The 27790-nt window shown below is 37.1% G+C and overlaps 2 protein-coding genes across 2 annotated transcripts in view; one reads left to right on the plus strand and one right to left on the minus strand.

Annotated features, from left to right (window-relative positions):
* Positions 1–20454, plus strand: LOC5573861 (dynein assembly factor 1, axonemal homolog). The gene is made up of 10 exons (XM_001654842.2): positions 1–146; positions 208–299; positions 392–531; positions 598–685; positions 17113–17255; positions 17313–17411; positions 17470–17534; positions 17596–17681; positions 17741–17784; positions 17852–20454. Exons 1-10 carry the CDS (start codon positions 106–108, stop codon positions 20375–20377), a joined length of 3324 nt encoding a protein of 1107 aa, XP_001654892.1. The 5' UTR covers positions 1–105; the 3' UTR covers positions 20378–20454.
* The window catches only part of LOC110673980 (cytosolic 10-formyltetrahydrofolate dehydrogenase-like), a 12643-nt gene continuing 5271 nt past the window's right edge, over positions 20419–27790 (minus strand). The window contains exons 2-3 of the mRNA XM_021845585.1: positions 20619–23316; positions 20419–20557 (exon numbers count right to left, since the gene is read on the minus strand). Coding sequence (XP_021701277.1) covers positions 20502–20557; positions 20619–23316 — 2754 coding nt within the window. The 3' untranslated portion in view covers positions 20419–20501. The remainder of the gene's footprint in view (positions 20558–20618; positions 23317–27790) is intronic.

Here is a 27790-nt window from a genome sequence, read left to right on the forward strand (position 1 = left end):
TCCAGGCAGCCTGGCAACCGGCATGGTTGTTATTTTCACATTGATAGCAATAAAACGAAAGCAGCTGCTTGATATCGTTTGATTTTCACGGAAAAGCCTCGAAAAATGGTACGCGAATGTGTGGAAGAGTCCTTTGGGCCGAAAAAGTAAGCATATCTGACTCGTATGATAGAAGAATACTTAAATTAACTGATATCGTGCTTTCAGGATGACCAAAAAGTCTATTGTAGATTCTTGTAAAAAGAACAAGCTGTACATTACCCCTCACCTCAATGACATCCTATACCTGAACTACTCGGGTAACAACAAAAAAATCAATTAATTGCGTTTCGATTTAAAATTACACCTTTGAAATTGTGTTCTTTTTTTTTTATTTAAATTCCATTCTAAGGATACAACGCCATTGAATCACTGGAGGAGTATGTGGGATTGAAGTGCTTATGGCTAGAGTGCAATGCTATATCGGAGATCAAAGGATTGGAATACCAAACGGAATTGAAATGTCTTTATTTGCAAAATAATCTTATCACGGTATGGTACAATGATACACTATTAGTGGATGAGCTAATTATGAATTTCATTCTTTTACATTTGTAGAAAATTGAAAATCTTGACAGTTGCAAACAGTTAGACACCCTGAACCTGTCCCATAATCATATCACCAGGATCGAGAATTGTGGGCATGGTAAGTATCTGATCCGAATAATAATTCTCACTTACTCCATTTAGAAGGGACACTAGAATTAGGAAAATAAATTTTTGCAATTTCTCATCGTAATAGGCTGTTTTTCATCACGCCAATCTGTCATGAAACGGCCTACTTTCCTGCACTGAAGTATGGAGTGCGGGAATAGTCATTACCTAACTGAAACCAGTGCTGTAATGATTCATTACGCAACGCTTTCTCATTACGCAACTGTTTTGAGTTGCGTAATGAATCATTACCCAACATTTTTTCAGAAATTGTAAAATAAAGGTGAAGGCATTCTGATACAATTTCTGATACCCTCAAGTGGTCTTCTACGAAATTGCAAAAAATGTTGTACGTAACTCGTTGCAGAACTCGATTTTTACAGCACTCGTCGTAATTATCCTACTCGGCAAGCCTCGTAGGATAAATTTACGACTCATGCTGTAAAAATCATCATTCTGCAACTTGTTCCGTAAACTACTATTAAACAACTGGTATGGTATTATAGAGCAAAAGTTCGACCTAATGAGAATATAAAATATTGCCAGAATAAACAAAAAATGAATATTACCGAAATCTAACGGTAGTTGTTAAAATTGAACGGTTTCGTGTTGCCAACATCGAACGGGTAGTGTATAGAAAAATGGAATTCGAAAAAAATCGATTATTTTTGACTGATTTATGAACGAATGAATGTTGATCCATTCTCACCCTATCGAGGGGGTGTCATTGGGTCAAACAAACTGACACTGGTTCACATATGGAACAAAGGATAATAATCATCTCCTGCTCAATGATGATGTTACCTTAAATATGGTTCATCCATCAAAATGTTTGATTTAGTATTATACTCTCATTCAAATGGGTCATTTAAAAGGCGTTCAATTTTTTTTACGTTGATATATGAAAAATAAACTTTTGACAGATGCAAACAATACACCATTCAAATTATACTACAATTATTGACTAACTCTAATGTTTATTCAACATTAGCCTTACCAATGTTAGCATCTACAGTTAACTTTCCCTTACTCGATATTCCGTATCTCGATATCGAGTTAGACAACCATAGTAAAAGTTGGTTTTCATGGCTACCTCGATGGTCCCTTGGATCGCAGTTGCATTGGTTTTGTGTTCTGTAACCTCCCTAACTCGATGGTCCTTTCAATATCGAGTAAGGGAAAGTTGACTGTACAATTACTAATATAAGACCACTCTAATGTTGGAACTAGAATGCTTTCCAACAGTGCCTAATTTCTCCGTATTTATTGAGCGAGTTCATTTTAAGTATTTCTAGTAATATCAGTCATGATATCAAAAATCTATCGATGATCCTGGAAGCTACATCCTGAAGCTTTCTATTTTTCTATATCCTTCTTCTTCTTGGCACATGAAAAAAAAATCCGTTTCCGGGATCATGAAAAAGAAATTAATGAAATCATAAAATGTTATGTTTATAATATCATGACTACGAGTCCCTCCTTTTGGTTATGCGATCTTGCTGCGATGAGAGGGCATTATCGATTAGCCCATTATATGGAAACCAAAGACGTAACCTGTAGAGCTGGTATCACATTTTGACATTTTTGCTTACTGCCGCGTCATAATTTATATAACATAGACGCAATAATTCAAATAATTAATCTATTCGAAGTGGATATTAATACTATTGGCGTCGATCAGTTTGCATTTTGCTAAACAGAATGATCCGTAGCCACTCTTACTATTAGCTAGCTAGATATATTCTTATCATATACGACGCAGGGACTATTACTCTGAGGAAAATGACTAGTAGGTTCACTGAATATTAATAAATGGCGACAATCTTATTTTAATATGGTTTTTACAATGCCATAACAGGGAATACCTCTTTTGTAACAATGGAATAAACCATCAAATTCTAGCTTCATTTCTGCAAAATTTACAAGTAGAAAGTAGCCGTTGTGAAGCACTGCATTCACCGAAAAGTGAATCTTGTACGAGACTGTAATAGAAGCCTAAAGCGACTTATCTATTAAGGCTAAGTAGCCCGTCATTTGTTTCGGCAGCCATGTTGGCACTGCAGCTCGCAATTTCAAATTGATAAAACTCAGTCCACATGATAAATATTGGTTCGAAAAAGTATCACTATATGCGCTAACTTGTGGAAAATATATTGATACATTTTCAACTAATTCAGTGAAAAACCAACTGATTTTCTTTACTTCCAAATCGTGTGATGACTTGACAACAATCATCAACGACGCGTACAAATTTCAAAGACGGCATACTTCGCCTTAAATATTTACTATAATAATGACTATGGAAAATAAGACGCTGAGATCGATCATTGCTTATTTCAAGAAATTGTTGAACAGACAAGAAAATGACTCATTTACTTAAGGACATATGAATGTAATGACCAATAAAAACCTTCAACTAGTTCAACGAAATGAACTAGTACTACTACTAAACAGCCTAATTTTGTAGAGACATGACGATAATCTTACGTAAATTACAAGAGTAATCACAATAGCATGACTTAAAAGGACACTTAAGTGACATATTATACAAAATCATTTCGACTAGACAGTATTAGTAACGACACAACTACACTACTATTTCAAACAAATTCTGTTAGAATTGCTGATTTTAACAATGTTTTTTTTTTTTTCTCAGAAGCAAGGGAATATGGGTACTTTTTAAAAACTACCACGTCACAATACTAATGAAAAAACAGTGTTCATGTGGGCGCCATTGCCTAGTTCGTCTGAGTATTGGTCCTGGTAGAGGGGAAACTTGGCAAAAGCCAGACCGAGCGTTCAGCCTTGACAAGTAAAGCTGTCAGGCAGCTCCAACTGAATACCATACAAAAAAAAAAATCAGTTATAATCTTCTGAGCTAAAAGTTTTGGTCAAACTACTGCATAACACGGCTATCATGCTTCAAAATCACTTAAACTTCAGAAAAATATAATTTTTAGCAGTCCAGAAGATTATAAACTGAGGGTGGGTTAAGAGAAAGTTAGACCCTTGAATGTGCAATGTGGGTTAGTATAACAGAAATATTACATTTAGAACGCTAGAGGCGCTGTTAGATTCATATAATGGCTGTGATGGGGATAAATCAACCATAGTAGCCTTGATTTTCTATGAGCACAACAGTAGAAGCATTAACCTAAGAATGCTAATGTCGCTGCTGCTCGTGTTACCAACATCTAGTTTGCCACGCACTGACAGCGTGAGTACCGGGCCTCAAAGTGTCAGATTAATTTTAAGAATCAAAACAACATCATGGTATAGAACAAACAATGAAAAAACATAATTTAAGGTAATAAAAATTGAAATCAGTTTTGTGGCAACTACGCCATTAGCGTTCTACTACTAATAATTCTATTAGCACAACCCACCGGTACTCAAAGTGTCGAATCATTTGTTTTGTTTTTGCCTAATATGGGAAGGGAATGTGAAGTGAAATTAGTAAAACGAGTTCAATAGCTAGAATAACTGACGAATAAAAGACCAACAAAGCTGAGGATTAGAGTCACTATGCTCGATACGCTGCATCTGAAATTGGCATTACATGGAAGCTTTTGTGTTACCCACGAATGTGAGCCACAATTTCTGAAATACGCAAAATACAAAGTCACAAGTCGAATTATAGAGCAGACCGAAAATTGCCTCTTTTTTTTAAAATAAAGCTACGTTTATTTCATTCTTCACGTGAGAAAACTGCATTCATTGTGTAAAATTGTATATTTCCAATGATTCTTAAATAATTCACAACCTTTGTGGTGGGCTACTGGACGATCCGGTGTCGATGCACCTACATTTTATTGCGATGATTGCGTTTCCATTTACGTTGGAGTTCAAAGTTTTCTTATACGCGGTTGAAGCGCAGTTCTAAATATTTCCTTCTTACAAATTGATGAAAGTAACTGTGTCCCTGCAAGGCATATTTATTTAGCTTCCGAACTCAATCACACCGTCCCTTGTTAGGCCATCACTCAATCTGCGATGAAGCTGGAATAGATAACAAGGAGTCAAGCCATAAGAATTTGTTTTCGAAACACCTAGGTATTCAAAAATGTTTACCTTCGGAACAACACACAAGCTCTTTTGAGGAACACGAAAAATTTATGGTACAATTAAACACAACACGCTTTTGTGATGGCAGGATAATGTGATAGGATAATTGTTTTGATTTTGAAAGCAGGTTGCTATGGTTAAATTGAGTTGACACTTTGAGTACCGCTTCCAAAATACACATAATAGATGTTGGTCACAAGATTAGCAGCGACATTAGCCGTCTAATTTCTTATATGTCTATTGTTAGTATATGGGAATGCCATTGGCGGTTTGTAATCTTCTACGAGGGGTTTTCGAGATCCAACAGGGTGCATGAACCGGGTTGCGGATAGAAGCAAAGGGAGATCAATAGCATCTACTTAAAATAAAAGAGCAAAAAGCCGTTTTATGATTAGGTAATGTTGAGCGTTCTCGTATGGTGTTCAAGTACTCTAAAGTTTTTCACTCACTGGGAATTCTCGCCTTGATAATATCAATAGTCAACTACTCATTAGTAACTGTTATAAATCTAACGGAACGCAGGAGTGGGTGAGTTACTTTTGGGATGTTTATGACAATAAATGGAGTACTTGACTTCTTTTAGACCTAGAACAGTAATACGACATAATAGGTTCAACTATACATGGATATTTTTCTTGATGTTGTTTATAGGTATTTGAAATATAAGATAGGTGTTAATTTCCATAATGGCAATGAACATTCAATTAGTCAAACAATACTTAATTAAGGAAATGACATCATAGTTCAAAATTCTCCTACATCACGACGATCAAATACATTCGATAACTTCGACCTCTTATTCCTGCATCTTATAATATTTTGGTCTTAAGCAGCTACCTACAAAAATATTTGATGTCATGATTTATTTGTCCAATTTGTAAAGTGGTACCAGTTTATTTTTATGTATTACTTTTCCAATTAACAAACTTTTTGTAACAAAATGTGTTTTATTTTGCTATTAACCCATTTACATTTTGCAGCTGTGTCAAGTCTTCAATTCCCTTTACCCTACTCCATCACTTATTATCCTTTCCAATGGTGTTCATGCGGTTCGTACAGACTATCACGGCCATTACCTGCCCTCGGCTTTGGACTGACTTTCGCTCTAATTTTCCCACCAAACGCTGCAAAATGAAAATGATTTCTTCGGTCCCTTCATTTTGAATACATTTTCACTCTCCGTATCTCGATGTGTTCCTGCTTGATTTTCGTTCCCTATTTCCTCTAAGTATGTCGATATGCTCATCATCAAAGGTTACTACACCCGATTTCATTGATATTTGAAACAGTTCTGGAACACGAAATGACGTCTGCTTGTTCATAATATTCCTGAATATGGAGTGGTTTTCAATCTAGTATTCATTGAAAAACGCTCTTTGTCTCGATTTTTCTCTCTCTCGATGTTCTCTTCAATATCGAGATGTGGAGAGTCAACCGTAGAACCATATACGCATTTCGTGGCAGCACCCTCTCAGATTTCAATGAAATTATGAAATAATTTGATGCTTTAATGAAATAATCAAAATAAGCCAATTTGCATAATTATTTTGACTATCATTTTAAAAGGACCAAACTTTTTTAACCCGACTTTTTTTTACAAAATAATGAAATCGAAAAATATAAAAATATAGGATAGGAGCAAAGGGAGATCAATAGCATCTACCTAAAATAATAGAGCAAAAAGCCGTTCCATGATTAGGTAATGTTAAGCGATCTTCTATGGTGTTCTAGTACTATAAAATTCTTCACTCACTGGGAATTCTGGCCTTGATAATATCAATAGTGATAAAAACATAAAATAATACCTAATACTTAATAAGTACAATGTAGCTTTAATGTAGTAATAAATGAAATAAAATCAATTTTCTAGACTTGACAAGGTTTTGAAGACAATCAATGAGTGAAAGAACTACCTATTAGAAAAGCCACATCAGCTAAGTCTATACATATACAAATGTTGGTCATAGGGTCATGGCGAGCATTCGATATGTATGTCTATGACTGATTCTGATCTAATAGGGGCACTAGAAGACCACGCGGACAATTTCGAAACAAATTATTTTTATACATCGGTCTTACGTTCCGAAAGGCTCAGCTATGCTGCAAAGTAATTTTATAAGTTATTCATTACTGCTGTTTAATTGTTTATAATTCTAACAAAACTACATAATTAACTCATTACTAATCACTGTTCCTATATTCTCTTTTTCTCTCCTTCTTATCTGTTGCATGATTATGATCATCACTACACGGTAAAAAATAAGCACCATGCTATCAATAGTTCTGCACTTGGTTTCACACTACGGTTGAATCTTGACAAAATCAAGGTAACAGCACTTGAATTCAACGTTGCATGTATTGATTTGAAATAAAAAAAAAGTTAAAATAAACCTTTCCGCCTGACCCAGATTTGAACCACCAATCTTCGGAGTGCAAGTCTAGTGTCTTACCTCGACACCAACTCGCATCTGTTGAAAAGGGTTGTATTGATCTCAATCTCTTTCTACAACGAGCTGTCAATGATTGCTTTCATACAAAAGACATGATGTTCAAAATCAAAGACTTTTCACTTCAGAGTCTAGTTCTAGAGACAGTAGAGCAAATCCAAAGTTAGAACCCTTCAAATCATGGTGATTGTTGTTTTGAATTGAGTCAAGTGATCAATCTATTCAATCGAACGTGCTGATTTTTTACCGTGTAATATAATGCATGAGCATGCACAATAAGAATAATTTCAGGATTGAAAGCAGTACATGGATACCTGGATAGAATAGCTTCGAAAAGGGCGCTCAAAATATAATATTTCTGATCAGGGAAGTATTATTATCAAGGGTATGTAAAATTTTTCCATTATTAACACTTAGATCACACAAACAAATGAACTAATAATATCAATTATTTTTAAAATATTTTTATGTAAATCAGCATCGTCAATCAGTGTAAAAACAGATAAAGTTTGTAAAGTTATCACCATCGATTAAATTGCGCTCTGTATAGTAATGTTCATTCAGTATCAAAATCTCCTAAAGCGTCGCATTGTGCCATCAGCAGCCCTTAGCATCACTCTCATATTGTTGTTATTTTGTTGTTTATAAAATTTCTAGAAAGCGATCAGCATATTCTTTCTTACTTGTACAATGGCCGATCTATTTGGAATTTTAATAAGTCAAATCAAACTTCAAAACTCAAATTAAATTGCTTTCAGCACATTTACATTTTGCAGCATTAATCGCATTACTGTGTCAAGTCTTCTCCATTCCCTATACCCTACCCCAACCCTTCTTATCCTTTCCGATGGTGTTCAAGTGGTCCGCATAGACTATTACGGCCATTACCTATCCCTTACCCCGGCTTTGGACTGACTTGCGCTCTCATTGCCCCACCAAACGCTGCAAAATGAAAATGAAAATGAAAATAATGAAATCGAAAAATGACTTGTCGATAATTGTCCAAATTTTAGAATAGAAATTCTAAAAAAAATCTAACTTGTAGCCTATACTATTTTTTTTTTTAAATTAAAAATTTAAAAAAGTCAAATCATGTAAACAGATTAGACGAAATTGACTAGCTCATTGACCTGAAGTACGAGATGATTGTGACCTTCATTTGTTTAGTTTTTATTGAAAATGAAACCCTAAAAATATAAATTTAAAACAAGTTAAAAATTTAGCTCGAAAAAAAATTTACTATAGGGGGATATCTCGCACTGTATGGACAGTTGGCAGTAAACATAATAACTTATCTTGATACAAAACTTCAATAAGATGAAAAATAGCCTTTTTTTATTAAATTGACCTAATATTTTGAAATTCATTTTTCCAGTGTATGAAACAAATGAGACAGTTTTTATTTGGAATTCTTGATAATTTATAGAAAACTGATTATACATAATTGACTCGCTTATTAAGTTTCATTGACGTATGGACGATTGGTAGTGAGCATAATAACAAAATTTTATTAAAATATAAAATGGCTATTTGTACTTTTAAAACCGACTCTCAATTTTGAATATCATTTCATTTTCAGTGTAGACCACAAATAAGATTGTTTTAGTATTTTATTTAAAAAATAGACAATTATCTACATATCATATTTACAAAACTTTTTGTAAGAGTTGCCATTTTTCCATTACATTTTTTTTTTTTTTTAATTTCTTTATTAGTATCATTCCAAACATTACATTCATTTCTTATATCTAGGTGTTCTGTGTTATTTGACAACACTATCATCCTAATTTGGTAAAACAAATTTAAGATTTAATTAACATTTTGTTAACAACATATTACATTTCATTTGCCGTAGCAGTTCAGTTTTTTTTTTACAGGTGAGTTGATTTCACCTGCTTATAAGAGAAAAAAAAATGTTTTTAATATACTTAACCTAACTTAACCTAAACATATAACGCATTAATCGTGGCAATAGAAGATTGTAACGATTTTTGCCTGAAATTATTAATGATTGTATTTGACATTTGTTCCAATGTTTCAACATTGGATATTCTATGTAACTCATTGGTACTATACCAGGGAGGAAGCCTCAGAATCATTTTCAAAATTTTATTTTGAATTCTCTGCAGAACTTTCTTCCTGGTATTACAACAGCTAGTCCATATTGGTACAGCATACAACATGGCTGGCCTGAAAATTTGTTTGAATATCAAAAGCTTGTTCTTAAGACAAAGTTTTGATTTTCTATTAATAAGGGGATAGAGACATTTTACATATTTATTACATTTGGCTTGAATGCCCTCAATGTGATTTTTGAAAGTTAAATTCTTATCTAGCATGAGCCCTAGATACTTAACTTCATCTGACCAATTTATTGGAATGCCTCTCATCGTGACAACATGTCTACTTGAAGGTTTCAAATAAAGAGCTTTTGGTTTATGTGGGAATATTATTAGTTGAGTTTTGGAAGCATTAGGAGAAATCTTCCATTTTTGCAAGTATGAAGAAAAAATATCCAAACTTTTTTGCAATCGACTACAGATGACACGCAGGCTTCGTCCTTTGGCGGAGAGGCCTGTGTCATCCGCAAACAAAGATTTTTGACATCCCTGAGGTAGCGCAGGTAAGTCAGATGTGAAAATATTGTATAATATTGGTCCCAAAATGCTGCCTTGAGGAACACCAGCTCTTACAGGAAGTCTTTCAGATCTGGAGTTCTGATAATTAACCTGAAGTGTACGATTTGACAGATAACTTTGAATTATTCTAACAATGTATGTTGGAAAATTAAAGTTTTTTAATTTTACAATCAAACCTTCATGCCAAACACTGTCGAATGCTTTTTCTATGTCTAGAAGAGCAAGACCAGTAGAATAGCCTTCAGATTTGTTGGAACGGATCAAATTTGTTACACGTAAAAGTTGATGAGTGGTCGAATGTCCATGGCGGAATCCGAACTGTTCATTGGCAAAAATTGAATTTTCGTTGATGTGGGCCATCATTCTGTTCAAAATAACCTTTTCAAAAAGTTTACTGATGGAGGAAAGCAAACTGATTGGACGATAGCTAGAAGCTTCTGCAGGATTTTTGTCTGGTTTTAAAATTGGAACAACCTTAGCATTTTTCCATTTGTCAGGAAAATATGCTAATTGAAAACATTTGTTAAATATATCAACTAAAAATGATAAGCTACTTTCTGGAAGTTTCTTGATGAGGATGTAGAAAATTCCATCATCGCCAGGAGCTTTCATGTTTTTGAATTTTTTAATAATAGTTCTCACTTCTTCCAAATCAGTCTCCCAGGCATTTTCGAAAACGTTCTCTTGATTGAGAATATTTTCGAACTCCTGAGTAACTTCATTTTCAATTGGACTAGTAAGTCCTAAATTAAAATTGTGCGCACTTTCAAACTGCATAGCAAGTTTTTGAGCTTTTTCGCAATTAGTTAGTAATAATTTGTTTTCCTCTTTCAATGCCGGTATTGGCTTCTGAGGTTTTTTCAAGATTTTCGATAATTTCCAAAAGGGCTTAGAGCCAGGGTCCAATTGAGAAATTTTATTTTCAAAATTTTTGTTTCTTAATTGAGCAAAACGTTTCTTGATTTCTTTCTGCAAATCCTGCCATATAATTTTCATAGCAGGATCGCGAGAGCGTTGAAATTGCCTTCTCCTCACGTTTTTAAGACGGATCAAGAGTTTAAGATCATCGTCTATAATCACGGATTCAAATTTTACTTCACATTTTGGAATTGCAATGCTCCGGGCTTCAACAATGGAATTTGTTAAAGTTTCAAGAGCATTGTCAATATCAAGTTTAGTTTCTAAAGAAATGTTAACATCAAGATTGGAGTCAACATACGTTTTATATATATTCCAGTTGGCTCGTAAATAATTGAAAGTGGAGCTGATAGGATTGAGAATCGCTTCTTGGGATATATGAAATGTGACAGGGACATGATCAGAATCAAAATCAGCATGAGTAATCAGTTGGCTACAAAGATGACTAGAGTCGGTTAAGACCAAATCAATCGTAGATGGGTTTCTAGAAGAGGAAAAACATGTGGGGCTATCAGGGTATTGAATTGAGAAATATCCTGAAGAGCACTCATCAAATAAAATTCTGCCGTTGGAATTACTTTGAGAATTATTCCATGACCGATGTTTGGCATTAAAGTCACCAATGACAAAAAATTTTGACTTATTGCGAGTCAATTTACGCAAGTCAGTTTGGAGAAAATTAACTTGCTGCCCAGAGCATTGAAAAGGCAAATAGGCAGCTATGAAAGTATATTTACCAAACTGTGTTTCAACAGAAACACCTAAAGTTTCAAAAACTTTAGTTTCAAATGATGAAAACAGTTGATGTTTTATACGCCTATGAATGATGATTGCAACTCCCCCACATGCCCCATCAAGTCGATCATTACGATAAACAAAAAAGTTAGGATCTCTTTTGAGTTTAGATCCAGGTTTTAAATACGTTTCGGTAATAACTGCTATATGCACGTTATTAACCGTAAGAAAATTAAACAGCTCGTCCTCTTTACCATTCAGAGAACGAGCATTCCAATTTAAAATATTTAAATTATTATTTGGATCCATTAGAAAAACGTAATCCAATAACTATTTGATTTGTAAATTTTACACCTACTTGGACTGCTTCAGTCATAGTGGTGGCTTTGAACATTGCATCAATCATTAGATTCAATTGTTCAGTTAGAAAATTAAAATCAGAGGCAGACATGTCATGTGATTTCCCATTGGAATTTCCGGTAGACGAAGAAGCGGAGTTACCTGTGGCGGTAGGGTTTTTTCCATTTGATTTGAAACAAGTAGAATGGGTACCCATGGATCGAACAGGGAAGGAGTTCAAATTTCCTGCTACGATATCGGCAAAGGATTTACCGTGGGTAGATACATTCGAAATAGAAAGATTCGAACGGCTACCCGACGGATTAAAATTAGTTTGTGAATGAGCATGATTATGATCTTCCTGATGGGTATGATTCATGATCAAGCGATCGTTAACTGAAAAATGAGCATTGTTCGATACTCTACCAGGCAAATTCCGGAAACGACCGTTATCGTAACGGATATTATCTTTCATCTGCCTGGCACGAGCCTCAATGACCTTTTTGCGTGAAGGACAATTCCAAAAATTGGACTTATGGTTAGCCCCGCAATTACAGCATATGAATTTGGTGGTATCTTCCTTCACTGGACAGACGTCTTTGGCGTGAGAAGAACCTCCGCAAATCATGCATTTAGCATCCATGCGACAATTTTTTGTACCATGACCCCACTTTTGACACCGACGGCACTGAGTGGGGTTCTGGTAATTTCCTCCAGGTTTCTGGAAATGTTCCCATGTCACACGGACATCAAACAAAAGTTTTGCTTTTTCCAAAGCTTTAATATTATTTAGTTCTTTTTTGTTAAAGTGAACTAAATAAAATTCTTGAGAAAGCCCTTTCCGAACAATGCCAGATTTGGTTCTCTTTTTCATAATGATTACTTGGACTGGGGAAAATACAAGTAAATCATTTATTCCATTTTTGATCTCTTCAGGTGATTTATAGTCACTTGAGAGACCTTTCAAGACAACTTTGAACAAACGTTCAGTTTTGTCGTCATAAGTAAAAAATTTGTGCTTCTTCTCTTCAAGATGTTTGAGAAGAAGCTCACGATCTTTAAGACTTTCCGGCAAAACGCGACAGTCTCCTTTCTTTGCGATTTGGAAGGAAACCTTGATTCCCCTAATGGAGTTCAAGATCTCCTGCCTAAATCCCGCAAATTCGGAACAACTGACCACGATAGGCGGCACTCTTTGCTTCCTCACTTGAATCAAAGAGCCTGGGCTAGAGGCTGCTTCGATTTGGTGTTCGGAAAATTTGTCTAGAGCATCGAACTGATTGCTCATTTCGATACAATTATTCATTTCACCCTTGGAAGAAAGTTCGCATTCCGGGGAAGCGTCCTTTCTTCCATTCTTGCCACGTGTAGTGACAGTTTTAAAACCCACTTTTTTGGAAGGAAGTAGTGAATTCAGAGATTCACCCTTCCTTTTGTTTGTTGTTGATACCATGTTTAATTAATAAACGAAAGAAGACGTGACCTTCGAAAGGTTTTTTCCCAAGACGGTGTCCAAGAAGGATTACCACCGCTAGCTTTCGCCAACGGGTCCAACGAAAAATCGAAGGCACGGGTCCAAACAAGGATCGTAAAGGGATCAATAGTAGAAAAAATAGTACTGAAAAGTACTGTTTTAGTAGCACTGAAAAGTACCGTTTTTAATTTTAGCACTGAAAAGTACTGTTTTTGTAGCACTGAAAAGTACTGTTTTATTGCTTTAGGTAGTTTTTAAGAAAACTTCCAAGAGCAGAGAGAATTCGTGTACGCACAGCACGAAGGTACGATGCGCAGCATTTTTCCATTACATTGTTTTGTAAAAAATCAGGTAAAAAGTTTGACCCTTTAAAAATGATAGTTTAGATAAATTTAGGGAAAATAATTAAGCATGCAAAGTGACTTATTTCATCAAGGTGTACGTACACATCCGAAATATTTCATTGAAATATGAGAGAGTGCTGCCAACATCTATACGAGTTGGCTTAAAATGCGTCAATAGTGTGTAGAACGCTCATTATTTCGGACAATAAATATAATTCAATCGTATAATGAAAAACACAAATGCTACTAGGATATGCTTTTTTATGTGTTGATGAATTCGTATCAACACTAATACCTTTGTATGCAACGTGTACAAGAATTGCTGATATTGTTTGCTCAATACTGTGAAAAAAGCCAGCTTTTTTTAATTTTCGAACAATAAAGCCTAAGTTTGCCTTGGCTATGCGAATGTATAGGTCAAATATTTTTTTTTCAGTTTGTGTAACTGTTTATGAAAGAGTGTAAGTTATAGTATAATCACAACCAAAAAATAATTTAGTATAACCACTGTCTTCGATTTTATTGACGCATGTCTAAAACATATCAGTGCTCCACCACCATAAAAATCCCTTATGATCCTCCTAGTAGAATAATTAACATAAATTTTAATTTTATTGTGGACTATACATTTCATGTATATCTTCTACTTAAATAAAATTAGAATGGTTTTCCTATGACTCGAGTAGGCTTGAGAATAGATCAACCGATTTTAACAATTCTTTCACTTTTGTTTTCCACGAGGGCTTCGTAGCCGTGTGGTTAGTGTCACCAGGCATTAAGCCACATCGTGCTATGGAGTGTGGGTTCGATTCCCGCTCCGGACGGAAAACTTTTTGTGAGCAATGTTTTCCCCGACTGTGCCACTGGGCGTTGCATGTTCGTCCGTTGTCTAGTGAGGTGCTTCCTTCAAAGGGCAAAATGCCCACTGGAAGCATTAACGTGTCGGTGTCTTTTTAAAGAAAAAAAAGGCTCTTACGTGTTTGTGCGCTATAATATTTATCGGAATCCACCTGGAAAGTTGAGAAAACGTGAAATGCAAATCGGACATCACGTAGAATATTGCCTACTGGACAATACAACGTTTGCAGGACAACTAGTTAATAGGAAGAAGGGTGGAAAAGTGAACACCGAGCTTGTTACGGATGAAAAACAAACTTCAAAAAGCATCTTGATACGGAAGTAAATTGAAGTGAAAACATCAACGGAAACGAAGTTTTTAGAAATCCACGTTCAAAAATCAGGACTGATGTAAATTTTGATTCGATTTCGATGTTGAGGTTTTTTATTGTTGTGAATATCGTAATGATATGATATCAAATCAGATACCATGCGAACTTTTTTGCAAATGGGTCGTTATCGTTTATACATGTATTTTAAGGAATGTGATAGAAATTTTCAAAAATATTAGTTTTACTCACGTCTTTTGTTTGATTTTGATTTTAACACCAACAAGCATTCATTTTACCCACCTGACATGTAAAATTTTCCCTCTTTTTTCGGTGACGATAAAAATATGTAAAAATTTAGCTATTTTATTATGAATTCGTGTCGCTGTGTAAGATAACATCTCTTTTTATGATGCTGGGTCATGCTACTAAATAAAATCATCGATTTTCCATTAGCAGCAAGATGATATCATGACAGTGTTCATTTTATCACCACCCCTGCTAATATTTATTTTTGCCAGTTAAATTTTGGCACAGTTAGATTTTAGCAACGTTAGAGGTAAGCACTAGGTAAAAACTGAACAATTTATTTTCTTTCTTTTAGAATTTGATGAAGAAGGTAATTTTCAAGCAAAATCAGATCATTATTTATCAGTATGCTTTTTCAATGATGGTCATGAAAGAGTGTTAGTTATAGTATAATCACAACCTAAAAATAATTCAGTAAAACCACTGTCTTGGATTTTACAGACGCATGTCTAAAACATATCAGAGCTCCACCATCATATAAATCCCTTATGGTCCTCCAAGTAGAATAAGCAACATAAAGTTTAATTTTAATGTAGACTATACATTTTATATCTATCTTCTACTTAAATAAAATTAGTGTGGTTTTCGTATGAGTAAGAGGCTCGAGATCAACTGATTTTACCAATTCTTTCACTTTGGTTTTCCTCAAGGGCTCTGACGTGTTTGTGCGCTATAATATTTATCGGAATCCACCTGGAAAGTTGAGAAAAGGTGAAATGCAAATCTGACATCACGTAGAATATTGCCTACTGGACAATACAACGTTTGCAGGACAACGGATGAAAAACAAACTTCAAAAAGTAACTTGATACGGAAGTAAATTGAAGTAAAAACATCAACGGAAACGAAGATTTTAGAAATCCACGTTCAAAAATTAGGACTGATGTAAATTTTGATTCGGAGATGTTGAGGTTTTTCATTGTTGTGAACATCGTAATGATATGATATCAAATCAGATACCATGCGACCTTTTTTGCAAATGGGTCGTTATCATTTATACATGTATTTTCAGGAATGCGACAGAAATTTTCAAAAATATTAGTTTTACTCACGTTTTTTATTTCATTTTGATTGTACCACCAACAAGCATTCTAGCTAAATTTTTACATATTTTCATCGTCACCGAAAAAAGAGGGAAAATTTTACATGTCATGTGGGTAAAATACATGACATGTAAAATTTTCCCTCTTTTTTCGGTGACGATGAAAATATGTAAAAATTTAGCTATTTTATTCTGAATTCGTGTCGCTGTGTAAGATAACATCTCTTTTCATGATGCTGGGTCATGCTACTAAATAAAATCATCGATTTTCCATTAGAAGCAAGATGATATCATGACAGTGTTCATTTTATCACCACTCCCTCTAATATTTATTTGGGCCAGTTAAATTTTGGCACAGTTAGATTCTAGCAACGTTAGAGGTAAGCACTGGGTAAAAACTGAACAATTTATTTAATTCCTTTCAGAATTTGAAGAAAAAGGTGATTTTCAAGTAAAATCAGATCATTATTTATCAGTATTTTTTTGTCGCCCCTTTCCCCCTAATGTTAAGATTTTTTGTGTAAAAAAAAAATAATTTGTATGACGCATAATAAATATCAAATAACTTTTTTTTCTACAACCCATTACGTAATTATTGGACGTCTTCTTACAGCTTTCAGTTTGTTTTGTTTTAAAACGGATTTTACGTTTCCTTTCTTTGTTTCAGACATATTTTGTGAGCCTTTCTCAAAGAATTGACTGTATTCCGTTTTCTTGTTAACATGCCCTCAGCATAGGCAGCATAAGTTAACATAAAACTTTATGCTCGTTCTAGTATGCAACACGAGCGGATCTCGAAACATTCACCTGTTTGTCCCACTTTTACTTTTGTTGTCAAGTCCAACAGTCGATATTTATTGTAAATCTTATTGTTCGATGAAATGCATATCATATATGTAAAGTGTTATTCATAAAAATAGTAATAATAATATTGTTTAAAGACATTCTCCCGGTGCTGAATACTCTCAACTTGTCGCATAACTATTTGAAGACCGCAGACAACCTGGATCATCTACGTCATTGCAACTTTGTATCAGTTTTGGATCTGTCGCATAATCGTATCGAAGACATCGCAATCGTTAAGGTACGACTCTGAATTATGCTTTCGCTTAAGAATTAGCTAACCTCTCTACGTTTCAAGATCTTGGGCGGTATGAAGGAGCTCCGTGTCCTTACCATGACCGGTAATCCGGTGGTCAACGAGATTCCATCCTATAGAAAAACACTGATCCTGGAATGCGTGAGTACTAATATTGTAGTTCTTTTGGATGAAAACAATACAGAATTCATTATTACAGAAAAATCTCACTTATTTGGATACTCGTCCGGTGTTCGATCGCGATCGAGCTTGTGCTGAAGCATGGTTTGTTGAAATTGAACAACTGATGATTTTATGATTATGAGCCAAACTCCTTGTCTTTTAGGAAACGAGGCGGTTACGAGGAGGAACGCAAAGAGTTACTTCGCTGGAAGAAGGAGGAACAGAGGAAGATTCGTCGTAGTATCAACGGTATTGAGTTGAAAAATGAAATAAGTTTAAAGTTTTTCAATGCGTTTCGTCAATTTCAGCCACCTTGAGGATGCGTCATCGTGGTGATGGAGAGCCTGAGTTGGTTAGTTGAAGTTGAATGTAACTTGCGAGTCCAGCAACATCATACACATTAATCGTTTGTATTTTAGTTGAAGACCAGCAGCGATGAGGAAGATGAAGACAAGGCTTCCAAATGTGGCAAGGATATGAGCTCCATGTTGGAAATCAATCAAAAAACTAATGAACAGGCTTGGGCTGAAGTCGAAAAAATGTTCTGCACTACTCCTAGTGCCACAGGGTCTTCGGGTATTTTCCAGAGATTTGCTACAAACAGGGGTGGTGGAGCTGATGGCGATGGAGAAGTAATTGAGACCAGCGAAGAAGACATTGAAGCTACTATTGAAGATATCAAAGCTGTGTCACCTAAGAAATTAATTGAAGAAATATCTTCAGATAGCGATGGAGCGAAGGAAAACTACGATTGCAAACCGGATGAGGTCATCGCGAAGCCGTGTTCTGAAAAGCTGATAGAAGAGATAGTAATCGAAACAGCTGAATGTGACTCAGGACCTTCGTCGCCTGAGTATCATGAGGCATTGGATAAGCCAATTGAAAACATTGTGAATCTAACCAACGAATCACCCTTAACTTCCCCAAGCTTTGACACTGAACCTAGAACGTTGATTGAAGAAATTGAACCTACCGATGTAGAAGAAGAGCAACAAATAGAAGAACAGCCCGCCCCAAAACCTCTTAGTAAGAATATGGAAAAAGTAATGTCCACTGAAAAGGAAGACGACACCCTGAACGTTTTGATTGAGAACAACGAAGAAATATCGATTACAATGGAATCCAAAGATGGAGAACTGATCAGCAAGGTGGAGTCTCGTCCGCCTTCAACCGAGTGCAAGAAATACAAGATTGTGTCCACAAATGATGTTGACAACTCTGAATCAGAGCCAACGGACATAACGAACGAAGATCAAGAATACCGGAGCAGTAGCGTTTCAGTTACGTCCAGCACGGATTCATCGGACAGTGAAGATCTTTTTGACAAAATCGTTCCAAATAAGCATCCAAAACTGGCTACGAACTATCGTCAGGATTCAACCACCTCTACGGACAGTGAAAACGAAGTATCGCCTTCGAAGCCTCCAATTAAATTAGAGAAAGAGAAGTCTATCGCGGAATGTATCGATGAATACAAAAAGTTCTTCAAAGCAGCAAAAATTTTGGAAAGCGACCCGGAGGACGAATCGAGCACAAAAATGGCACGACCTCATACCGCCAAGGCGAAACGAACAGAGCCGATTATCTACGAAGGTGTGTTGCGAAATATGGAAAGGAACTCGAACGAGTCGAAAATCGCGGAAGCTAGAACAGAGGCAAAAGAATCTAAGGAGAAGGTAATTGATCGTCTGATTGAACAGCAAAACTTGGTTGACATGAACCTTGAGGAACAGAATATTTCAATTGGTGGACAAGAACATGACTTCAACGAGTACAGATTGGAAGCATTCAGAAAGGATCAGGAAAAGCTGCAATGCCTGATCGATCGAGTCACTGCTCAGAAGGATTTGTATAACGCGCATATCGATCAAATTCATAATCAACTGGCAAACATTATGGAAGATTATGATCAAATCGGGTTGAAGCTTAAGAAGGTTGACGATTTCCTGGAAAACATCAAGGAAGAACCAAAGGCTCCAGAAACACCATCGATTGAATCTGAAGAAGAGATCCCAGAGGAGCTAGAAGTCCATTCATCTGAACATGAACAAGAAATCGTTGAAAATGACAACTTAGCACAGCAAATTATCGAGAAGATTATATCGCAATCTGTAAAGACGTCTAGCGAAGATTTGAAGTCTAACTTTGATGATTCTTCTGAATCTTCGGATTCCGCTGAGGAAGATTTCATGGATTCAATACGTCCGGACCATAACTTGCTTGAAATTTTAACATCTCCAAAGCCCATACCAATACTAGATCCAGAGCTGATACCAAACGTAGATAACGAATTTCAGCGGGATCCTGTTTATCGGAAGTTCATTGAAATTCAGGAGGAAATCGATAAACTTACCGAAGATGAATTGTACGACATTGTTACGGAGGCAACCGGAGAGTTTTCTGAAGAAGCGCACGTTGAACACTGTTTGAACACTCAAGTTGATCAGTATTGGAAACAATACGATGATATTGAAGAATTTCGTAAAAATATCAATCTGGACTCCCATCCAATTATTCAAAAGTTTCGTCAGTTCATTCGTTGTCACTGTGAGAATAAATACCCCGGCGAGGTTGATTCGACGATTGATAATTTGGATAAGGCGTGTCGCAAGCTTGAACGACGTCTTTCAAACCAATTGTTTGACGAGTATTTGGAACTCAGTCGAAAGATGAGCGTTGCTACAATTGGCGGAGAATCTAGCGCAAATGAAATAGAGCTAATTGAAGTAGACGAAGAGGAGAATGATGTTGAAGACGTTGTGAAGAAAATTACTGCTTGGGTTGAGGAACAAGTGCAGAACGAAATTGCTGAGCTGAACGAAGAAAGAGCGGCTCATGCAGGTGAAGTTATGCAGGACACAGAAGATGTTGAATCTAAGCCTGTTGAAATTGATGGGACCAAGGAGGAAACTGTAGATTCTGAATTAGCGGATAACTGTGATTGAAATAAGGATTTTCTGTATTTTTCTTAACACTAAGTAGCGGCTTAATGTAATAAATGCACACGTTTATTGATGATTTACATAATAAGCTTATATGTGATGAGATGCCATGCCTTGGGAGGTGTTATCAATACTCAATGGTCACACATTTGGTTTTGAGATATTCGTTCAGTGCTTCTTGGCCTGAAAAAGTAACAAAGATCAATTAAAATTGATTGATTGATCGATTGTACTCATAAGTTACCTAAATCCTTTCCAAATCCGCTTTGTTTGAACCCTCCAAAAGGAGCAGCAACGTCTGTCTTGTTGTACGTATTGACAAAGACGGTTCCAGCTTCAACTTTATCGGCAAACAGCATTGCTTTCCGGATATCATTGGTGAACACTCCGCTGGCAAGACCGTATTCTGTAGCGTTAGCCCTCTGAACCAATGCGTCAAAATCACTGCTGTGGAACTTTGAGACGACCATGATAGGCCCGAAAGATTCTTCTTTTGCTATGAACATGTGATCCTGCACATTGGTGAAGACAGTCGGCTCGAAGAACCAACCCTTCATGTTGGGCACTCGTTTTCCTCCATAGACAAGCTTAGCCCCTTCCTTTACTCCAATCTGGCAATACTCTACCAGCTTGTCCATGTGAGCTTTGTGATTCTGTGGACCATGAGCTGTTCCTCGATTTAGCGGATCCCCTATGGTCATAGTTTTGATGTTTTTCACTACTTTTCGCACAAATTCGTCGTGAATCTTGTGCTCTACAAACAGCCGTCCAGCAGCTATGCAGTTTTCACCTTTGTTGAAGAACACGGATGACATTCCCAATCGAACGGCCTTATCCATGTCACAATCAGCGAAAATTATCAGTGGACTTTTGCCACCAAGTTCCATTGAGCATTTTTTGATATTCGATTCGGCGCATGAGGCCATAATTTTTTTGCCAATAGGTGTTGATCCAGTAAAGCCAAGTTTTCGTACCAGGGGATGTTCGGAGATGGCTTGGCCGGTGACAGATCCAGCTCCCGTAACTACGTTGATTACACCCGGTGGGAATCCAGCTTTCACCGAGAGTTCCGCAAACTTCAATGCAGTTAAAGGACAAACTTGGGCAGGTTTGATTACTACAGTGTTGCCAGCAGCAATGCAGGCAGCCATTTTCCACGAGAGCATCATCAGGGGATAGTTCCAAGGGGTGATCAATCCACAAACTCCAACCGGTTCTCGCTTGGTGAAGGTGAGTACGTTGTTTGGTTTAGCTGGATTAACGGGAATTGTCGATCCTTCGATCTTATCCGTCCATCCCGCGTAATAACGCCACGCGTCAATCGACATGCCCACGTGAGTTTTCAAAGCCAGGGTGTATACTGCACCTGAGTCAACGGATTCAATGGTTGCCAATTCTTCCTTGTACTGTTCCATAAGGTCAGCCAGTTTGTACATCATTTGCCCACGCTCTCTGGCAGATACTTGACTCCAAACGCCCTTGAAAGCGTCATGAGCACATCTTATAGCGTAATCCACATCTGACGCGGATGCTGCAGCGACCTTACAGATTACTTGCTCCGTCGTAGGGTTGATGATATCCAGAGTCTTTTTGTTCTCTGCGTCGATGAACCTACCATTTACAAACATCTGCACTGGTACGGAAATTGTCTTCTTGTTCTCTCTCAAAACTACCGATTCATAATCCGGTCCGGAACTTTCCTGGCTTGTTCCATTCCTTGTTCTACTTATTACTTCGTTCAGAAATTCCTGGAAGCTAGGTGCCATGAAAAGATTTTCGTTTTCTAACGGGATCTCCAATGCATCTTTGACTTCTTCCACTAAGCGAACGACATCCATGGAACCGGCACCACAGGCGAAGAAGTCTGTTTCCGCTTCTATTTCCACCTTCAAGATGGACTTCCAAATTCCTTTGAGTATTTCCTCCATCTCAACTTCTCGTGCATTCAACTCTAATGGTATAACCTTCTTACCCGCCTGGGTAAACCATTGACTAGCCTGGATCATCTTGCTTCCTTTTTTCACACGTTTCACCTTCACCAACTGTCCGTCCGATGCGGTGATAAAAATTCCATCGCGATCCACAAAAGCTGGACCTGCTGATCCCTTGAAGTTCACTCGTTTAGCGTTATCGAGCATGGCTGGGCCACATAAAGATGCTCCGTGCAATCGCACGGGACACTCACTTCCATCATCCCCGATAATTACCGCCAATGCCCCAGGCACTGAATCCAACCCTCTGATGAAGTTAAAAATCCTCTCCGCCGATTGATTCAAATCAATAAACTGATTCTCTTCACGGAATAGCGCAGGATCGTAGGTGGCCCCGATCTCAGTCTGCGTAATCTTCGGTGCAGTCCCATCCGCAATCATATTCACTGCTTCCACCATTGCTGTGACACCTTCCGGATACAGGAATCTCTTGTATAATGTGTCCAGTGTATCATCTCCGTACACCGGACATTGTCTCTGCAGCAGAATTGGTCCGGTATCCAGTCCATCGTCAGCCCAGAAGATCGAGAACCCGGCCGTATCATCCCCTTCGATCAAAGTCCATGAAATGGCACTCGCTCCACGATGTCTGGGCAATATCGACGGATGATAGCAAATGCTGCCAAATTTGGCTCCATCAATCACCTCCATTGGTATGAACTGGCTGCAGAATGGCAGCACGTTCAAGTTCGCTCCGACCGACTTGTACTTCTCCAGCACTTCCGGAATGGGAACACCCTTGCGTCGCCATGCCGAAATCTTGAAAACCGGTATGTTAAGTTGCCGGGCAGTCGTGGCAAGGATGTCCTCGCGGCTTCCCTTGTCGGCAATGGTGAACACTCCGACCACAATGTGGTGATGCTCTAGTAGGACTTCCAGAACTTCGGCTGCAAAGTTGCTCTGACCGATGATTGCTATTTTGAGGTCCTCTGGGTGACCGTTTCCGTTGAACTGGAACGATAAGCAAGGAAAATGTTAATTAGTTGACGTACGCGTGGGTATGGATTATGGTTTGTATGGCGAAGGTCAAGCCAGGCCCCCTGTTAACAGTTGGGCTCTTATCAAGAATGCAAAGACGGTTGATCATTCTATTTTCGTTTCAATTTGCAATGATAATTTGTTGAATTTTCGAACACTCTTGTTATCAATCGAGCGTTTAATGATCAGTTTTTGCATTCGTAGCACATAGAATTCGTGCAAGGAATTTAGCCGAAACACTTAAATTTTAAATAAATGAAGACTGAAACTGGCACTACATGTACCATTGAATTCCACTAGAGTTTGTATCCTTCGACTGATAAGCGTATTTCGACCTCAACTGTACAGCCGTCTTCAGTGTCGTTTTCTAGACAAGACTTCGTTGTTTTCGATTTCGAAAAAGTCGAGTTTAGAACACGACACTGAAGAAGGCCTGGCAGTTGAAGTCAAAATATGCGAATCTGTGAAAGCATACAAATTCTAGTGGAATTTAATAGTTCACAGTGGGGATTCACTCGTTGGAGCTGCACTACATGGTATGACTTGATGGTTGGATTTTTGCTGGTTGGAAAAAAAATCCAACTAAAAAGCTCTCGAATGTCATGTGTAGATATCAAACTGACTATGACGTCGCATTGAAGTCCCCATATATTGAACAAATGTGCATGTATGTGTGTGTTTCGTGGAGATTTGATCTCCAGATGCGTGAGTCTAGACCATTTTCACCAGCTGTCAGTTGTCCCAACAAATTCTACCAGGAATTCATCCAGGGATTCTATCAAGAACTCCTCCAGGTGTTCTATAACTCACGAATTCCTCAAGGGATTCCCGAAGAATTTTCTCCAGGAATTCTTCCAGATTTATCATCAGAAAAGTCGCTACATGACTTACTCCAAGATTTTCGCCGGATAATCTTTTAGTGATTTCTCAGGAATTTCTCCGGAGAGTCGTTCTGGGCCTCCAAAAAATCCTCCAGGGAATTTACCAAGAGCTCCGCTTAAAATTTATCCAGAGATTCTCATATGGGCTCCCGCAGGAATTTCATCAGAAATTATTCTGATAATTTCTCCAGGGATTATATTTGGAACATCTTTCCTTCAGATATTTCTCCTGGGATTTTCTCATGGTTTCCTTCAAGGATTATTTCAAGGATATCTCCAGAATATTTTTACATGTATTTCTTTGGAATCCTAGCAGAATCTCTACAGTAACTCTTCCTTGGGTGCCTCCAAGGATTCTCCAGGGAATACTCCAGAGATGCCTCCAGGCAGGCTTTGGAAAATTTAACGATCATTGACACACGAGCCATAATTTCATCCCATTTATACGAGCCATGAGCGAAAACAAGACAGACACACACCACCCACTGTTTGGCGCCGATCACTGTGTGACAACACTTGTAACATTCACTGACCCACTCTCATTCTGATCAAGAAACAGAGGCGAATATTTTCCATTTTCTGTATTATGTTTGAAACCAAAGGGGTGTTCAATGGTCCAATAGATTATAATTAGGTTGTAAAAGGCTGTATTACCAGAAAATATGAATGTTATTACCAAGTTTATGAAAAACATAAATCACCTGAATGGCTTGATACTGTTGCAGTCTGTGAGAGTTGCTTCTCTTGAACGCTTTCGTGCCACGTACCAAACGAGAGAGTAAATGTTTAGATTCATAGGGCTTTCCGAATACGATGTGCCACGAACTGCAATGGTTCGCGAACTGTTACACTGTCCGAATAAGATTCAATCGGCTTATTCGGATCACAATCCAAACACCGCCTCCAGGAGTCCTACAAAAATTTGCTTAGCTAATCCTTCAGAGATTCGTACGGGAGTTTTGTCAGAGATCCTCCAGAGATTTCTCCAGGAAAATCTCTACAGGAATTGCTGCAGAGATGTCTCTAGCTTTTTCTTCACGAATTTATCCAAGGATTGTTCCAGAAAAAAATCTACATGGTTTCCTCTAGAAATTGTTTTCAGGGATGAGCTGGTAGAGAAATGACTGTAAGTTTTAATGTCTAGATAGTTTTTATATTGAAAAGAAAACTCGTTGGAAAGATAAATCGTAGCCGAAAAGCATATTTCATGTTCCTGCAAGGATTTCTCTGGAAATTCAACCAGGGATTACTCTAGGTTTCTCCAGGTATTACTCCTGGAATCCCTCCAAGAACGAAGACTTCTTCAGGAAAAGTGTTTCTAGTAAAATCTCTAAACAATTTGCGAAGGAATCCCAGGAGGAATTCGTATTATTTTTGATGAAATCCCTAGAGTGGTGAATCTATGTAGATATTTCTAAAGGAATTCTTGGAGGAATCCGCGAATTGATTTTTTTGGAGGCCCAGAACGAATCTCTGGAGAAATTTGAAGGATAATCCCTGGAGGACTACCTGGAAAGATCCTTAGAATAATTAGTATAGGTAATTGTTGTAGAATCCCCAGATGAATCTCCCGAACAAATCCTGATAAAGATCCTTGAGCGATCCCTGAAGAAAGTCTCAGGAATAATTTCTAGAAGAATCTCGAAAGGACTAGGAGAAAGCACCAATTTTCAACATAGCATTAGTTTTCGACCCATCCATACGATTTTGGCCTACTTTGTATGAAAATTCTTAAATTGGCATATGCGGGTCGAAAAAGAGTGCTTTTCCCCTTTCTGGAGAATTTCTGGTGAAATCATTGGAGAAATATCTGAAGAAACTGTCGTAGTGTTACCTGGGAAAGCATTGATGACATCTCTGTAAAAATCCCTGTAGAGATTTTCCTGGAGGAATTCTTAGAGGAGACTCTGGAAGAATTATTGGATAAATACAGCTTCTTAGGCTTTATCATGTGGATTTTAATGAATTTAAATTGAATGTTCAACTAGAAATGCTTGAGTTTTACACGATCGTGTAAAATTAAAGCAAATTTAATTGAAACATAGGTGATTGGTAGTTGAAACTTGTGTTTATTTTGATACTCCAAATATGTGCATGAAAATACATTTAAAGTTTCAACATATTTTTAGCTGTGTATGGTTCTTTAAAGATTATGCAGTAATCTTATTTTTCCATTGAGATTTGACTGGAGAAGAAATAAAATCCATGTGAAAATTTCTTGTTCTCCATCGAAACGTACATATTTTTCAAATACCCCATATGAGCAAAAATAATGAAATACTAGTGTACCCGAATTGGCATCAGAATTATCAACAAGTGAGTGAAGACTCTATATAATTCACGTAAAATTTGAGGTACCGTAATCCGGGGTAACATTGATCATTTTTTTGAATATTTCTTGAACATTTGATTTGAAAATGCATGTGGTGCAAATTTTATATTTTTAAAACAAGTACTGCCGCCCATTGCTCGTGTCTATGTACTATATTTTGTTTTCTGAAAGTTTAAAACAGGTTTCAAAATTGTTTTAAATTATATTTTTATTTAGCTGATATGGGATGCCATGAAAACATCGTACGGTAATATTGAAAATATCATTACTTACTAAAATCATGGTCCCTGAAGCCGTACATGAAGGCCAAACTCTTACAAGTCATATACCTTTTTAGTTACAGTGAAACCTCCATGAGTCGATATTGAAGGGACCATCGACTCATGGAAATATCGAGTCATGGAACAGCAATCCTTTGGAAAGCTGTTTGAAGGGACCATCATAGTAACCATGAAATTTTGTTTCCAGTATGGTTCCATGAGTCGATATCGAGTCATGGAACATCGACTCATGGAGGGATCACTGTATTTTAAAATTAAAAACACCTTGGATTGTGGAATACGCCTTAAGATAGGCAATTTCCTGAGGAAATTCTTCACGCTTTATAATAATTTGTGAATTATGCTTTATTGAACATATTTATGAAGGTTTTGACAGCGGAATCATTTTTGGCGATGTCATTTTTAGTACCAACCGCATTTCTCTTGCTCATATCGTTTTCAGAACTCATGTGAGGCATGATTCTTCAATGGTGTCATCCATAATCATGAAAATCATTGTTTACAAAGTTGAAAAATTTACGCATGGACACTAGTGTGGGACAAAATTTAGATTCTCGCTCCAGTCCACTTTTTGGATTGCATTTAGGTTCCATAACAACTGTGCAAAATTTCAGCTCGATCGGAGAAACTATATTTTAGCGCCAGCCGTTCAAAGTTTGTATGGGATTTACTATGGGAAAACATACTTTTGCAAAGAAAAATCGCCAGAGGTCACCCATTGACCTCTATAAAAATTCTGAACACAAATCTCGATAGGTATTTCTACGATGAAGAACATTGCCGAAGACCGCGAAACAATCCGACCAGGGATTGAATCCTGAGAAAATTGAGAGAATCGCTCACGTATCGCTCTCTGTAACTATCATAAAATGCTGCACATTATGAGAGACTGTTTATCGTATACTGCTACAACATTGATCAGATTGGGGGGATAATAATGTATGATAAAAACC

The sequence above is a fragment of the Aedes aegypti genome, chromosome 2 (genome assembly GCF_002204515.2).
Source record: "Aedes aegypti strain LVP_AGWG chromosome 2, AaegL5.0 Primary Assembly, whole genome shotgun sequence".
Taxonomy (NCBI): domain Eukaryota; kingdom Metazoa; phylum Arthropoda; class Insecta; order Diptera; family Culicidae; genus Aedes; species Aedes aegypti.